Source organism: Pongo pygmaeus, chromosome 5 (genome assembly GCF_028885625.2).
Source record: "Pongo pygmaeus isolate AG05252 chromosome 5, NHGRI_mPonPyg2-v2.0_pri, whole genome shotgun sequence".
In the NCBI taxonomy this organism is placed as follows: Eukaryota; Metazoa; Chordata; class Mammalia; order Primates; family Hominidae; genus Pongo; species Pongo pygmaeus.
In genome coordinates, this window is record NC_072378.2 from 44,646,611 (window position 1) to 44,659,759 (window position 13,149).

The window sequence follows — 13,149 nt, forward strand, 5'->3', positions numbered from 1 at the left end:
TGGGAGCGGGGAAGAGGTGTGGGGAGTCCCAGTTGCTTTTACCCCTTCGGGGGGTGGTTATTAGGTAGGCTTGGGAAGGCGGAGTTTGGGGGGCTGGGGGCGGGGCTCGGCTGCGCTGGGAGGAAAGGGGGGGCGCGCTGGCTCCAGCTCGGCTCAGACAAAAGGCGGCGGCGGGAGCGGGCGGGAGGCGGAGCGGCGCCGCGAGGGCCTCAAGGTGACACCCGCCCCCGGCCCCGGCCCCCCCGGCCCGGCCCCCCAGCCTGCCTCCCACCCTCAGTCCCCAGCCCCTTACTCCCGGTGCCCTTTCCGGGCCCCCTCCCCCCGGCGGGGGGTGGGGAGCAGCGAGGGCCCCGCCCCCTCCCGTCCTCTCCCCAGGGCCCGCGCAGGATGCCCCCGGCCCCTGGCAGCCCCCCGGGAGGTCCTGAGCTTGACGCGCCCCCTCTACGCCATGTCCCCCCCTGGCTCGGCCGCGGGAGAGAGCGCCGCCGGCGGCGGCGGCGGCGGTGGCGGCCCCGGAGTCCCGGAGGAGCTCACGGCGGCGGCGGCAGCGGCGGCGGCGGACGAGGGCCCCGCCCGAGAGGAGGTGAGAGTCTAGGGCGCCCCTTCCCCGGGAGCGGCCGCAGCCTGGTCCCCCATCCCCCATCGCACGCGGCCCCCGCTGGTTCCGCCGCAGCGCGGCCGGCGCCCCGCACCCCGAGCCGGCCGCTGCAGCCGCAGTCCGCGCCGCCGCCCCCACCCGGCGGCCGGAGCTGTCCGCGGTGCCGGGGAAGGGGCCGCGCCGGGGGCGGGGCTCAGGGGTCCCGGGCAGGGGGAGGGGCCTAGGGGCGGAGCCTCGCGGACCCTGGGCTTATGAGAGAGGGGGCTATGCTCTACCGGGGTGGGGACGGTGGCGGGGATCCTGTCTTACAGAGGGGGATGCTACCTTGAAGGCCAGGAAGGGCGACTTGTACGGGCTACAGAACGAAGAGGGTACCATGGGGAAGTGGTGGTGTTACCTGATCTGGGACCCTAAGGAGGTCAGAAGTGTACAGGGGGGTCCCGCCTGTGGTCATTGGGAGTGTGTGTGTGGGTGGGGGGGTGTGCACCTCTCTCTCACGAGGCTCCTGCTGCTTCCTCATATCCCTAGTTGGGGTCCCTAGTCCTCAGTCCTCTGAACCTGAAGACAAAGAGACGGAGGAAAGTACCAGGAGCACCCCCAACTCCAGCCTCCCATGCACACTTGTGCACACGCATGCACCCTGTACTAGGGCAGAGGCACACAAGCGGGGACGGGCCTGCAGGTAAAGCCCCTTTCAGAGGTACCCACATGGGGACAAGCACATAACCAGGTAGGCACACGGAGGGGCCCATATGTTCATACCTCCTAAGGACAAGGCTCCCTAAAAGGCGTATGTACCCTAATCTCCTTGTCCACATGTACTGTGTGCTATTTCCTAGCTCGCCTAACTATCCATACTTCTAGATCCAGGGCCCGATGCCTATTACTGTACCCTTCTTTTCTACTCTTTTCCTCTCTTTCCTGGCTGGCCTCTAGGTCAGGCCTGAGGAATTGAGGGGGTAAGTCAGGATCCCAGCAGGAGGTTGTGTGTGTGTGTGTGTGTGTGTGTGTGTGTGTGTGTGTGTGTGTGTGTGGTGGGGGATGGGTTCCTAAAGCTAGACAGCAGAGAGGAGGGGTGGGAAAACAGAAGCCACTACAAGAAATCAAACTCAACACTCAATTAGGATGTGGCTGCTGGGGGCCAGCACCATGGTAGGCACCTAGGATGCAAAGAGAATGAAGCATGGGCCCTCAGGATTACCCAATGTAGTGGGGAGCCAGACATGTAAACAACTCCTGGGCCAACCCTGGGACAGAATGTGCCAGGAGCTTTAACAGACAGGCTCCAGGAGAGTACTAAAAATAATTTTCTCTTGATAAATTGCTGGGCTTCAAACGTCGTCCTCACTACCCTGGTCCCACATCCCCTTTGCCTGTCCTCTCCTCAGCCACATGCCTCTGCCCTTCTGGATACCTCCTCCTGGACTGCCTGCTGCTCAGGGACCCCAGCCCCCTCCCTCCCATCCTAGGACAAAGGGAAGGATGTCAGGGTGCAGGAGGGAGACTCACAGGGGAACCAGGGTCCAGAACATGGGGAATGAGACAGGGCCTGGGGTTCTCTGGAGGCCCTTCTCCAAAGGAGGTGTTAGGCTAATTGTGAGGGTTAGGGAGGTGGATGGGTCAGAGGGGAGTAGCTCCTCTAGAACCTAGGACTGAAAAAAATCTGGAAGTGAGGGCCCCACTTGTTAAGTGGGGAGGTGATGTCAGTGGGTCCCTCCCCCTTTTCTAGAGGACCTGGAAGGGGTCTGGGCTGGGGACCTGCCTTCGCTGATGCCTGTCTGTCTGTCCTCCCCTGTCTTCCCTGTCCACATCTTCTCCTGTTTCATTGCCATCTTTGTGTTTGTCTTTGGATGCTCTCTGGGTACCATCCTATCCATCTGTGTTTGCTCCCTGGGCCTCTATCTCTGGCTCTGATCCTTCTCTGCCTCTTGGGGTGTCTCTCTCTGCACTTTCCTGTACTGGCATTCCGGTCCCCTTTCCTGTCCTCATGGCTTGCTCTGTGTCACTTCTGTTTCTACCTCTGGCCCCTGGCTCCCATCTTGGTCTCACCTTTTCTCTCCATATCCCTGTTTCTCTCTGCCTGTTATCTCTGGTGCTGGCCTCTGCCCCTCCATCCCTGTATCCATCTCTGTGCTGGGTCCTGCCTGCTCTCACTTCCCACTCATCTTGGCCCCTCTCCCTGCCCACCTGAGCAGCAGCGTCCCATCCAGCCCTCTTTCACCAAGTCCCTCTGCCGTGAGTCCCACTGGAAGTGCCTCCTGCTCTCGCTGCTCATGTACGGCTGCCTGGGGGCAGTGGCCTGGTGCCACGTCACCACAGTGACGCGCCTCACCTTCAGCAGCGCCTACCAGGGCAACAGCCTCATGTACCATGATAGTCCCTGCTCCAACGGCTATGTCTACATCCCCCTGGCCTTCCTGCTCATGTTGTACGCCGTCTACCTGGTGGAGTGTTGGCACTGCCAAGCCCGCCATGAGCTGCAGCACCGTGTTGATGTGAGCAGTGTGCGGGAGCGTGTGGGCCGCATGCAGCAAGCCACGCCCTGCATCTGGTGGAAGGCCATCAGCTACCACTATGTCCGCCGCACCCGCCAGGTCACCAGATACCGCAACGGAGACGCCTATACCACCACCCAGGTGAGGAGCTGGTGGGGAGTGCAGGACATTCAACATGGGAGGTGGCACTTACGTGCTGCCTCACTCCCTCGCCACCTCCCTGGGGGGAAGGTGGGAGGAGCAAAAGGCAGCAGCGAGCTCCCATGAGCAATGCAAGAGCAGGGCAATAGCAACAACCATAATCATAACAGCAAAAACCGACCAGGAGCCAGGCTCTGCCCTAAGTATTTTACACACATCAAATCATTTATTTAACCCTCATAACAACCCTGTGAGGTAGGCCTGAAGAGTTTAAGTAACGTGTCTAAGGTCAAATAGGCAGTATGTGGTGGAGATGAGACTTGAACTCAAGCAATCTGGCTCCAGGATCTATATACTGTTTAGTGCTTAATGGATCTATTTAGTGATTAATGGCAGAGTGTGGTGGCTCAGGCCTGTAACTTCAGTACTTTGGTGAGGCAGAAGGATCTCTTGAGCCAGGAGTTTGAGACCAGCCCGCCTGGCGGCAACATAGTAAGACCCCATCTCTATAAATAATAAAAAGAAGTAGCTGGTGTGGTGGTATGCACCTGTAGTCCCGGCTACTCAGGAAACTGAGGTCGGAGAATCGCTTGAGCCTGGGCAGTTGAGGCTGTAGTGAGCTGTGATTGCCACAGTGCAAGACCCCATCTCAAAAAAAAAAAAAAAAAAAAAATAGTGCTTAATGGCTGGAGCTGGCTTCACATGCCCAGTATCATAGCATGCTCTTATCTGTTCAGTGAGGTGACTGCTACCAAGTTCTCTTTCACAGGTATGGACACCTAAACTCAGTGACTTGTCCAAAGTCTGCTGCTCTTAAGTGGTAGTGCTAGGCTCAATCCCAGCTTCCTGGATCTCAAGTTCAAGGGTCTAAGAGGAGGTGGGCGTAGGAAGTCTCACTGAGGGTGGGCAGGTCAATCAGCACTTTGTGGACTCGCCAGGATGAGACATATTGGGGTCCTGGAGGAGACGTTCCCAGATGCAGGCCATCTGTCTCAATATAAGGATCAATAGACAGAAGCCTGGGGCGGGTGAGAAGCAGGAAGGAGGCTGATGATAGCTACAGCGTGAACAGGGAGACTAGAGATAGAGGGGTTCTTTAGGGAGTGCTTCTGGGGAACCCATTTGGAAACAAAATTGTAAAAGGGAAGAAAGAAGAAGAGGAGGCTATTTGTGGTGATGTGGGGGCACTTTGGAAAACAGAGACAGTGGCAAATGGATCAGGCAAGCCAGAGGGGCAGTTCATGGCCAGGGCCTGACCCCTAGAGGAAGCAGGGCTTAGTTAAAATTTAAATGCGCGGCCGGGCGCGGTGGCTTACGCCTGTAATCCCAGCACTTTGGGAGGCTGAGGCGGGTGGATCACGAGGTCAAGAGATCGAGACCATTCTGGCCAACATGGTGAAACCCCGTCTCTACTAAAAATACAAAAAATTAGCCGGGCGTGGTAGCGGGCGCCTGTAGTCCCAGCTACTCGGGAGGCTGAGGCAGGAGAATGGCATGAACCCGGGAGGCGGAGCTTGCAGTGAGCCGAGACGGCGCCACTGCACTCCAGCCTGGGCGACAGAGCCAGACTCCGTCTCAAAAAAAAAAAAAAAAAAAAAGAAAAGAAAAAGAAAGAAAAAAAATTTAAATGCGCACAGGTAGGGCTGGTTCTAGTCCGGTCCTCACCTCTGATTACGCAGAGGGCATCAGTTGCCCTGTAAGTCAGACGGAAAGATCCTAACCAGCTCCAGCCGGCACCTAAACCAAGACAGACTTAGGGTCCGACCAGGCAACCAGAGCATAGATGGGGCGGGAAAGGATGAGTGGGCAGAAGCGGGCACCGCTGACGGGCTCCCCGCGACCCCGCTGCCTGCCCCCCACGCCGCAGGTCTACCACGAACGCGTCAACACGCACGTGGCAGAGGCCGAGTTCGACTACGCGCGCTGCGGCGTTCGCGACGTGTCCAAGACGCTGGTGGGGCTGGAGGGCGCGCCGGCCACGCGGCTGCGCTTCACCAAGTGCTTCAGTTTCGCCAGCGTGGAGGCCGAGAACGCGTACCTGTGCCAGCGCGCGCGCTTCTTCGCAGAGAACGAGGGCCTGGACGACTACATGGAGGCACGCGAGGGCATGCACCTCAAGAACGTGGACTTCCGTGAGTTCATGGTGGCCTTCCCGGACCCGGCCCGGCCGCCCTGGTATGCCTGCTCGTCGGCCTTCTGGGCCGCGGCGCTGCTCACGCTGTCGTGGCCGCTGCGAGTGCTGGCCGAGTACCGCACGGCCTACGCGCACTACCACGTGGAGAAGCTCTTTGGCCTGGAGGGCCCGGGCTCGGCCAGCAGCGCAGGCGGTGGCCTCAGCCCCAGCGACGAGCTGCTGCCCCCGCTCACCCACCGCCTGCCGCGGGTCAACACGGTGGACAGCACGGAGCTCGAGTGGCACATCCGCTCCAACCAGCAGCTGGTGCCCAGCTACTCTGAGGCGGTGCTCATGGACCTGGCGGGGCTCGGGACGCGCTGCGGCGGGGCGGGCGGCGGCTACGCGCCCTCGTGCCGCTACGGCGGGGTAGGAGGCCCGGGCGCGGCGGGCGTGGCTCCCTACCGGCGCAGCTGCGAGCACTGCCAGCGCGCCGTCAGCAGCTCGTCCATCTTCTCGCGCAGCGCCCTAAGCATCTGCGCCAGCCCGCGTGCCGGCCCGGGGCCCGGTGGGGGCGCGGGCTGCGGGGGCAGCCGCTTCTCGCTGGGCCGTCTCTACGGCTCCCGGCGCAGCTGCCTGTGGCGCAGCCGCAGCGGGAGCGTCAACGAGGCCAGCTGCCCCACGGAGCAGACACGGCTGTCCAGCCAGGCCAGCATGGGGGACGACGAGGACGACGACGAGGAGGAGGCCGGGCCGCCGCCGCCCTACCACGACGCCCTCTACTTTCCGGTCCTCATCGTCCACCGGCAGGAGGGGTGTCTGGGCCACAGCCACCGGCCGCTGCACCGCCACGGCTCCTGCGTAGAGACCTCACTGTGACCTCCGGCCCCGGAGTGGCCCGCGCCGTCCTCCTGCCTGCCCCTCGCCGGACTGTGCTCCCTGCGCAACGCAGGGCGAGTCACCACGGTGACTGAGGCCGCGCGGGGGGGCAGGGAAAGGGAGGTGAGGGCCTCAAGACAGACCCGGATGGGGCCGAGACCCCCGCTGTCCCTGTACATAAAGAGACCTATGGGTGGAAGGGGGTCGGCTGCTCCCGGAGATCCCCCTGGCAGAGTCATTCTTCCAGCCCCACCCCTGAGTTCCTAACGGGACACCTCCCTCCTGTCCAGCCCTTCAACAGATCTGCTGTTAGATGACAACCGTGCCGTGGGCCCCGCGTTGGGCCTTGTCTGAAGGGAGAGGCCCTGGCATGCGGATGGGAGATTTAGAGGCTGTGGAGAAGGGAACTTGGGGCTTTCCTTCCTCCGTGGCCTCACTCCCCTGGGGCCTCTCTCTATGGAGGGGGCAATGGTTTGGTGACCAGCAGGCTGGATTCCAACTAGCTAATGCATTCAGCGGGTCTGAGGCTGGGGCCAGGTGTCAGCCCCAAGCCTCCATCCAACACCGTGGAAATGTTGCTGCCCTCTTCTTGGCGCTGACCCCAAGATTGGGGTTTCCTTTCTGCCGCTCCCTCCACTGTTGTTTATCTAACTGGGCCCCCACTCCAGGTCCAGAGAGACTGTGCTCACCGCACAGACATCACTCACTTCCCGCTCCCTGGTCCTGCAGAGCTGTTGCCAGGGTGCAGTGGGGAGGGGAGTGAAATGTGGAGGACTGTGTACCTCAGTCCTCTCTCTAAACTCCGCAGCCTCCCAACAGGGGCCTCCTCACCTGGGTTCTGAGTGTGTACCCCTTTTAGAGAGTGAGATGCCACCCGGGTGGCACTCGTTAAAGCTGGCCAGCACGAGTGACTAAGGGGAGAGAGCATGACATAGACCTGGGTGACAACGGGGACCTCTGGAAGCAGGTGGGAGTAAGAGAGGAGAGGGCAGTGGAGGGTAGAGGAAAAGGACCTCCAGAGGTGGGGTGTCTGTGGGGGCGGCCTTTGCCTCCCTAAACCTGTGTGGAGGAGCGGAGTGTGCTTGTCGCTCAAACACATCTCTGGGGGACTGAGGACGTTGTCACAAGCCCCAACTGGAGAAATAATTCCAGTGGCAGGGTCAGAGGCAAGCATTCTCTAAATCTTGCCCAACCCTTCCATCCTTCCCTATCCTATGAGCTGAAGCCCTGCTGTGTGTCACAGGGTCTTCAAAGGGGCATCCTGCCACCACCCTAGGGCGCTGGCCCCACATCCTGTTCCCCTAAAGCTCTGACACCGCCTTCTCTCCCTGTGCTCCCCCCACCACCTCCACCCTGATGTGCTTCAGTGTGCATGTCTGTGAACAGCCCTCCTGCCCTGCCAACTCCCCTGGCTAAAGTCTCCCCAGCAGATTTAGCACACAGGGATTGAGCTCACATTTCAGACTTGAGAGGATAACCCTTGGGCCACCCACATCTCTCACCCCTGATGCTTCTTACTTTGCCTGAGCCGTCAGAACTCCTCCTTACCCTCCTTCAGCTCCTCTCATCTTCCTCCAGCGCAGCCAGGCCTGCACCACCAACTGTGTGGCCTCCACCTATGCAACATCGCCTCTGGCTCCCCTTCCCTTCTTCCTAGGGGGGAGTGCGAGGGGCCCAAATTGTGGGGATACCATGGCCCATGGCTTCTAAAGGGTTTAGCTTTACTTTCAGGTAGAGATGGCTGAGTGAGGAGGGAGAAGAGGCTAGAGAGAGGGAGGCTTAGGCGGAGGAAACAGCTGCCCACCAGGTTTTCCTCGACGACAGTGCCCACCTGCCTACTAGCACTGAACCTGCCTGGACCCTGAGTCTGTGCTCCTTGGGGGCCTGGCGTTTGGAGCACCCTTCTTTCCTCTGAATGGACATCTGTGAGGTATAGGTGGTGAGCTGCAGCCTCAGGCTCCATTTCTTAGCCAGCTGACACCTGGATGTCATGCTTTGTGTGAGGACAGCCTGGCCACTTCAGGGCTCCAAGGAAGGAGGAACGTGGCTCCTCCTCCCTCAGGCCTGTTCCTGAGACAGAGCCTGGTCTCAGAAGAGGGGAAGGGGGACCTCTATTATTATTTTTGCCTGTATTGACCATTTCTGCCTAGGTCGTCTCAGACAGCCTCATCTCCCACACATGCACAGACTTAGAGAGAAACCAATTCTTTGGTCTATTTTCTTGGTAGCTTTACTGATTGCCAGGGAAAATGAAAACCAGAAAATTAATTAATCTCTAAAATTAAACTTACACTGAATGTTCTTGTTTCTCTAATTAGAACCTCTGCTAGCAGCTGTGGCTATACACACACACACACACACCCTCACACCTACACGTTTGCACTCCGGAACTGTCAGAGGGTGTCAGGCACAGACAGACTCTAGGTTGCCTGGACAGGCACACACATGCAGTCACTCCCAAGCCCCCTTTGGTGCTCTGCTCAGTGCCTGCTTAGCGGAAGGAGTCCCTGGAGAGCAGGCACTCCTGGACTGGGGTTGTAGCCCATGACCTGCCCTTTGGGGACACAGTTCTGGAGGCTCTGGGCCAATCAATCAGCCCGAGGAGGATGGGCAATGGCGCTCAACCTGAATCGGTCAGCTAGGTCTCTTGTGGCCCTGGGGGCTGATGTGATTCCTGTAGGTGTGGCCCCAGGGTGGACAGCTACAGAGTGATTGGGACTCATGGAGGGCACCTGGAAGGCTCCATGTGTCCTGGGGACAAGGGCTTGTGGGGTGGGCTGGGCCTGGCTGGGGAGAAGACAGGTCTCTGTCAATTGGGTGCATCACACTGTGGCCTTTTTGTCGTGGATTTAAGCGCAAAGATTGTACAAATCAAACTGGTGGATAATAAAGTCGTGGATGACTCACTGACTTCCTGTCCCAGTGTGGTACCTCTTTCCCTCCCTCCCAGGGAAGCTCTCTGGGGTGGGTGGCAGGGATTGTGTCATCCTTCCCTGGAAGTCGTCATCTACAGCTGCCTCCCCAGAAGAGTCCACTGGGTCTGAGCCCCTGGTGTCAGCTCGTTGTCCCCTTCCCAGGTTGGGAGTTGGGGAACTAGGGGATGGCGTGGCCTGTAGAACTGGATCACTTGAAGCAGAGTCAAGCAACAGGGAAATGCATCTACAGGGATGAGGGTGGCAGAGAGAGCCAGGCATAGCTCTGCTGTAGCCAGAGGGCGTGTGTGTGTGTGTGTGTGTGTGTGTGTGTGTTTGAAGATCAAGGATCTGTTTGGTAGGGAAGAAAATGGTGGGGAGTCAGGGAGGCAGGCAGCTCCCATGGGAGAATCTGGCAGGTACAGTCCCTCAGACACCTCTCTGACTTCCCTATTCCTGAAAGAAGTTGGTCATTTGTGAGTGCCCAGTAATATCCTTTCCCTGGGCACAAAGGCTGGGTCCCTACTGCATACCCTTTCTTCCCCAATGCCAGGCTCCCTTCCCTGCCTCATGTCTCCATCCATACAACCCTTGATCACTCCAAGGTTATTCACGGTCCCTCTCCAGCTCCCTCTGAACCAGTGTGATACTCTGCAAGCAGGCATGGCAGGGGTATGAAATGAGGGATGGGGCTGGGGCCATGATCCAAGTCAGGTCATTTTATCCCACAGAGTTCTCAGGGCCATTGGTAGTGATGGTTGACATGAAGTGGCTGGGATTCAAGGCCCGCTGGCGGGCTGCTTCTCGGTTTGCGTAGAGGGCCTGGCCAATGAGGTACTCGCTTTCCTGGGCCACATCTGACAGGCGCAAGTCAAATTCCAGGAGGGTCTTGTTGTCTGACATGCCTTCCAGGAGCTGCTTCCCACCATCCTGGGAGAAGGGTGCAAAGGAAGGGGTCACTTACATCACTACCCAGGATCTGACACACATACTACACATTTTCAGGTAGATGTGACTAAAACAAAAGTTTCACAAAACAATACTTAACCTATTTGTGATGCATGTTGACATATTCTGTTCTTTTCCATTTGAAAAATGGTAGCCAATACCCATTAAATTGACTTCTCAACCCTACTAGTTTGAAAAACATGAATCTCTGGCAATGATGATAATTCCATTCCTTTGGTTCAGCCGTGGGCGTGTGGGACAAATCTAATGAGATGTGAGGGGGAAGCTGAGAGAGGGTGGCTTCTGGGAAGGTTCTCCTCACTCCGAAAAGAGAAGAAAAGGGAGCAGGTGTTCTCTTGGTTTCTGCCTCTGGGCATGTCCCTGTATGAGATGTCAGAACTGTGGCAGCCATCTTGGGACTGAGAGAAGCACTAGAGAGGCCTTGGCCGTGAGACTGGGGTGGGCAGAGCAGAGGGTGGCACTGAACCCAGGGGTTTACCAACCCTACAACCCTCTAATTCTGGTTGTGGGAGACACTGAATATTCCTCCTGCTTAAGCCATTTCTGATTAAGCTTTTTATTACTTGCAGTCAACAGCACCCCCTCTAGAAACTGTGTGTGTGTGTGCGTGTGTGCGTGCGCATGTGTGTGCGTGTATGTGCCTGTGTAGGTGAGCAAGGCTGTTCTCATGGGGAGGTTTAGTAGAGGGTTCAGTGACCTAATGGAGGGCCCCGCTCAATGGTCATCACAGCTCCAACCCCTGCTGGGCTGGGTGGGCTAGCCCCAGTGTGAAAGAATTTCATGTTGGGAGGCAGAATGCTACCGTTCTGTGGTTGTGACCCAGTAGTGTGTTGCAAAGTCAATTTAATGGGTCACAGAAGCATTTTAAAAAATGCAATAGAGTGGAATGTAAAGGAAAATATCAGCATATATCACAAGTCATAAATTTCAATATTATGTTTATGTCGGTGTTCATGTAAATTGTATTTTTTTTTTTTTTGAGACGGAGTCTCGCACTGTCACCCAGGCTAGAGTGCAAGGGCACGATCTCGGCTCACTGCAGTCTCCGCCTCCTGGGTTCAAGCAATTCTCCTGCCTCAGCCTCCCAAGTAGCTGGGGTTACAGGCGCATGCCACCACACCGGGCTGATTTTTGTATTTTTAGTAGAGATGGGGTTTCACCATGTTGGCCAGGCTGGTCTCGAACTCCTGGCCTCAGGTGATCCGCCCACCTCAGCCTCCCAAAGTGCTGGGATTACAGGTGTGAGCCACTGTGCTTGGTCGTAAACTGCATTTCTTACTCTCAGACTTGGTTAAGAAAGTTTTAGAGACACAGTCTATCAGAAAGGACTCAGGCTTTCAATCAATCTTGGGTTTGAATCATAGCCTTGCCACTTGCTACTGACTTGATGCCCTTGGGCAATTCACTATCCTCTCTGAGACGTAGTTTTCCATCTAGAAAGTAGGGTTAAATATACTTAGTTATATACTTAAATATATTTAGGTTTAAATACGCTTAGGGTTAATATACAGTTACTTAGGTAACTGTAAGGATTAAAGGAAAAATAATAATCTTTGGGATACACAGTATGTGTGCATACTTGATGCAGTATGTAGTATGTAAAGTCTGTGATCTTCACAATTATCCCACAAGTACCCCTGGCAGTTGGATTCCACACCCACCCTCACAAGCCCAGAATAGGTGGCTCACCAGCCCGATGTGGTTGCAGGACAGGTTGATGCTGGTGAGTGTGGTGTTGATGGCGAGCACCTGTGACAGGAGTGTGGCGGTGGGCTCAGACAGCTCATTGCCACCAAGATGCAGCGTGGTGAGGCACTTGTTGGTCTGCAAGGCATGGGCAAGAGCCTGGCCACCCTCATCCTCGATGCAGTTGAGACGTAGGTTGAGGGAAATGAGGTTGGTGTTGTGTGCCAGAGCGTGAGCCAGGGACTGGGCACCGGGCGCACGCACCTGGTTGTTAGCCAGGTTTAGCACACGCAGGCGGCTGTGGCTCAGCAGCTTGGCGGCACCTCGTGCACCACGGTCCCCAATGAGGTTTTGTGACAAGTCCAGCTCCTCGAGGACTGGGTGGTCCAGAAGGCTTCGAATTATGATGCGTGCCTTGTCATCATCCACCTTGCTTCGGGTCAGCTTGAAGATCTGTGGGCAGGCAGAGGGTCTATAGCACCTGCCAGCCAGGGATAATCAGCCTGCCCAACTAGATCTTTGGCAAACTTGGCTCACCTAGTGTTGGCCACCTGGCTGGGTCTTGGAGGGGGCCAGGCCTACCAGCATGGCAGAGTACTGTAGAATTGGTGGCAGGTAGCAGGGGGAAAGAGATCACTGTTTATTGAGCAATTACTACATGCTGGGTATGCTGTTTGGGTCTTCCTTTTCTCTTTATCTTTTTTTTTTTTTTTTTTTTTGAGACGGAGTCTCGCTTTGTCACCCAGGCTGGAGTGCAGTGGCGTGATCTCAGCTCACTGCAAGCTCCACCTTCCGGGTTCACACCATTCTCCTGCCTCAGCCTCCTGAGTAGCTGGGACTACAGGTGCCCACCATCATGCCTGGCTAATTTTTTGTATTTTTAGTAGAGACGGGGTTTTACTGTGTTAGCCAGGATGGTCTTGATCTCCTGACCTCGTGATCCACCCGCCTCAGCCTCCCAAAGTGCTGGGATTAAAGGCGTGAGCCACCGTGCCCGGCCGCTTGGGTCTTTCATAACCATTATCTCTAACCTTCAGCATCTTGATGAAGAAGAGAAAGTTCTCTCCATTTTACAGATAGAAAATGGAGGCTTACATTATTTCCCCAGAGTAATACAGTGATTGAGGCAGTTGAGACAGGTTTGGAATCCAAGCCTGCCTGAGGCCTCAACCCCTCACTGCATCCTCCTCTCCCAGCCAAGATCCACCAGGGCAAGGAGAGGACCTCTCTGAAGGAGGTTGCCAGGGCAAGAACCAGGGAGACCATGGGGAGGTGGAGAAGCAGGAAAAGGATGAGATAAAGGAATGAAGGAAAGGGGATGGGGCTGGCAGTATGAATATTGTCCATGGGAGCCTC

General features: G+C 56.9%; 2 protein-coding genes across 10 annotated transcripts in view; one reads left to right on the top strand and one right to left on the bottom strand.

Moving 5' to 3' along the window:
• TMEM151B (transmembrane protein 151B) lies at positions 1-8,568 on the top strand. 4 transcript variants are annotated; one of them, XM_054491222.2, is made up of 4 exons: positions 488-583; positions 1,127-1,280; positions 2,794-3,234; positions 5,102-8,568. In XM_054491222.2, the coding sequence occupies exons 3-4, from the start codon at positions 2,872-2,874 to the stop codon at positions 6,224-6,226; spliced, it is 1,488 nt and encodes a 495-aa protein (XP_054347197.1). In that variant the 5' UTR covers positions 488-583; positions 1,127-1,280; positions 2,794-2,871; the 3' UTR covers positions 6,227-8,568. The 4 variants fall into 4 exon arrangements, with proteins under 4 accessions (XP_054347196.1, XP_054347197.1, XP_054347198.1 ...); XM_054491221.2 differs by lacking the exon at positions 1,127-1,280 and having other exon boundaries at positions 1-583; XM_054491223.2 differs by lacking the exons at positions 488-583; positions 1,127-1,280 and adding an exon at positions 844-969.
• TCTE1 (t-complex-associated-testis-expressed 1) overlaps positions 8,437-13,149 on the bottom strand; it is a 20,152-nt gene continuing 15,439 nt past the window's right edge. For all 6 annotated transcript variants that reach the window (XM_054491226.2, XM_054491228.2, XM_054491225.2 and 3 more), the window contains exons 4-5: positions 11,797-12,246; positions 8,437-10,068 (exon numbers count right to left, since the gene is read on the bottom strand). In XM_054491226.2, coding sequence (XP_054347201.2) covers positions 9,859-10,068; positions 11,797-12,246 — 660 coding nt within the window. In that variant the 3' untranslated portion in view covers positions 8,437-9,858. The remainder of the gene's footprint in view (positions 10,069-11,796; positions 12,247-13,149) is intronic.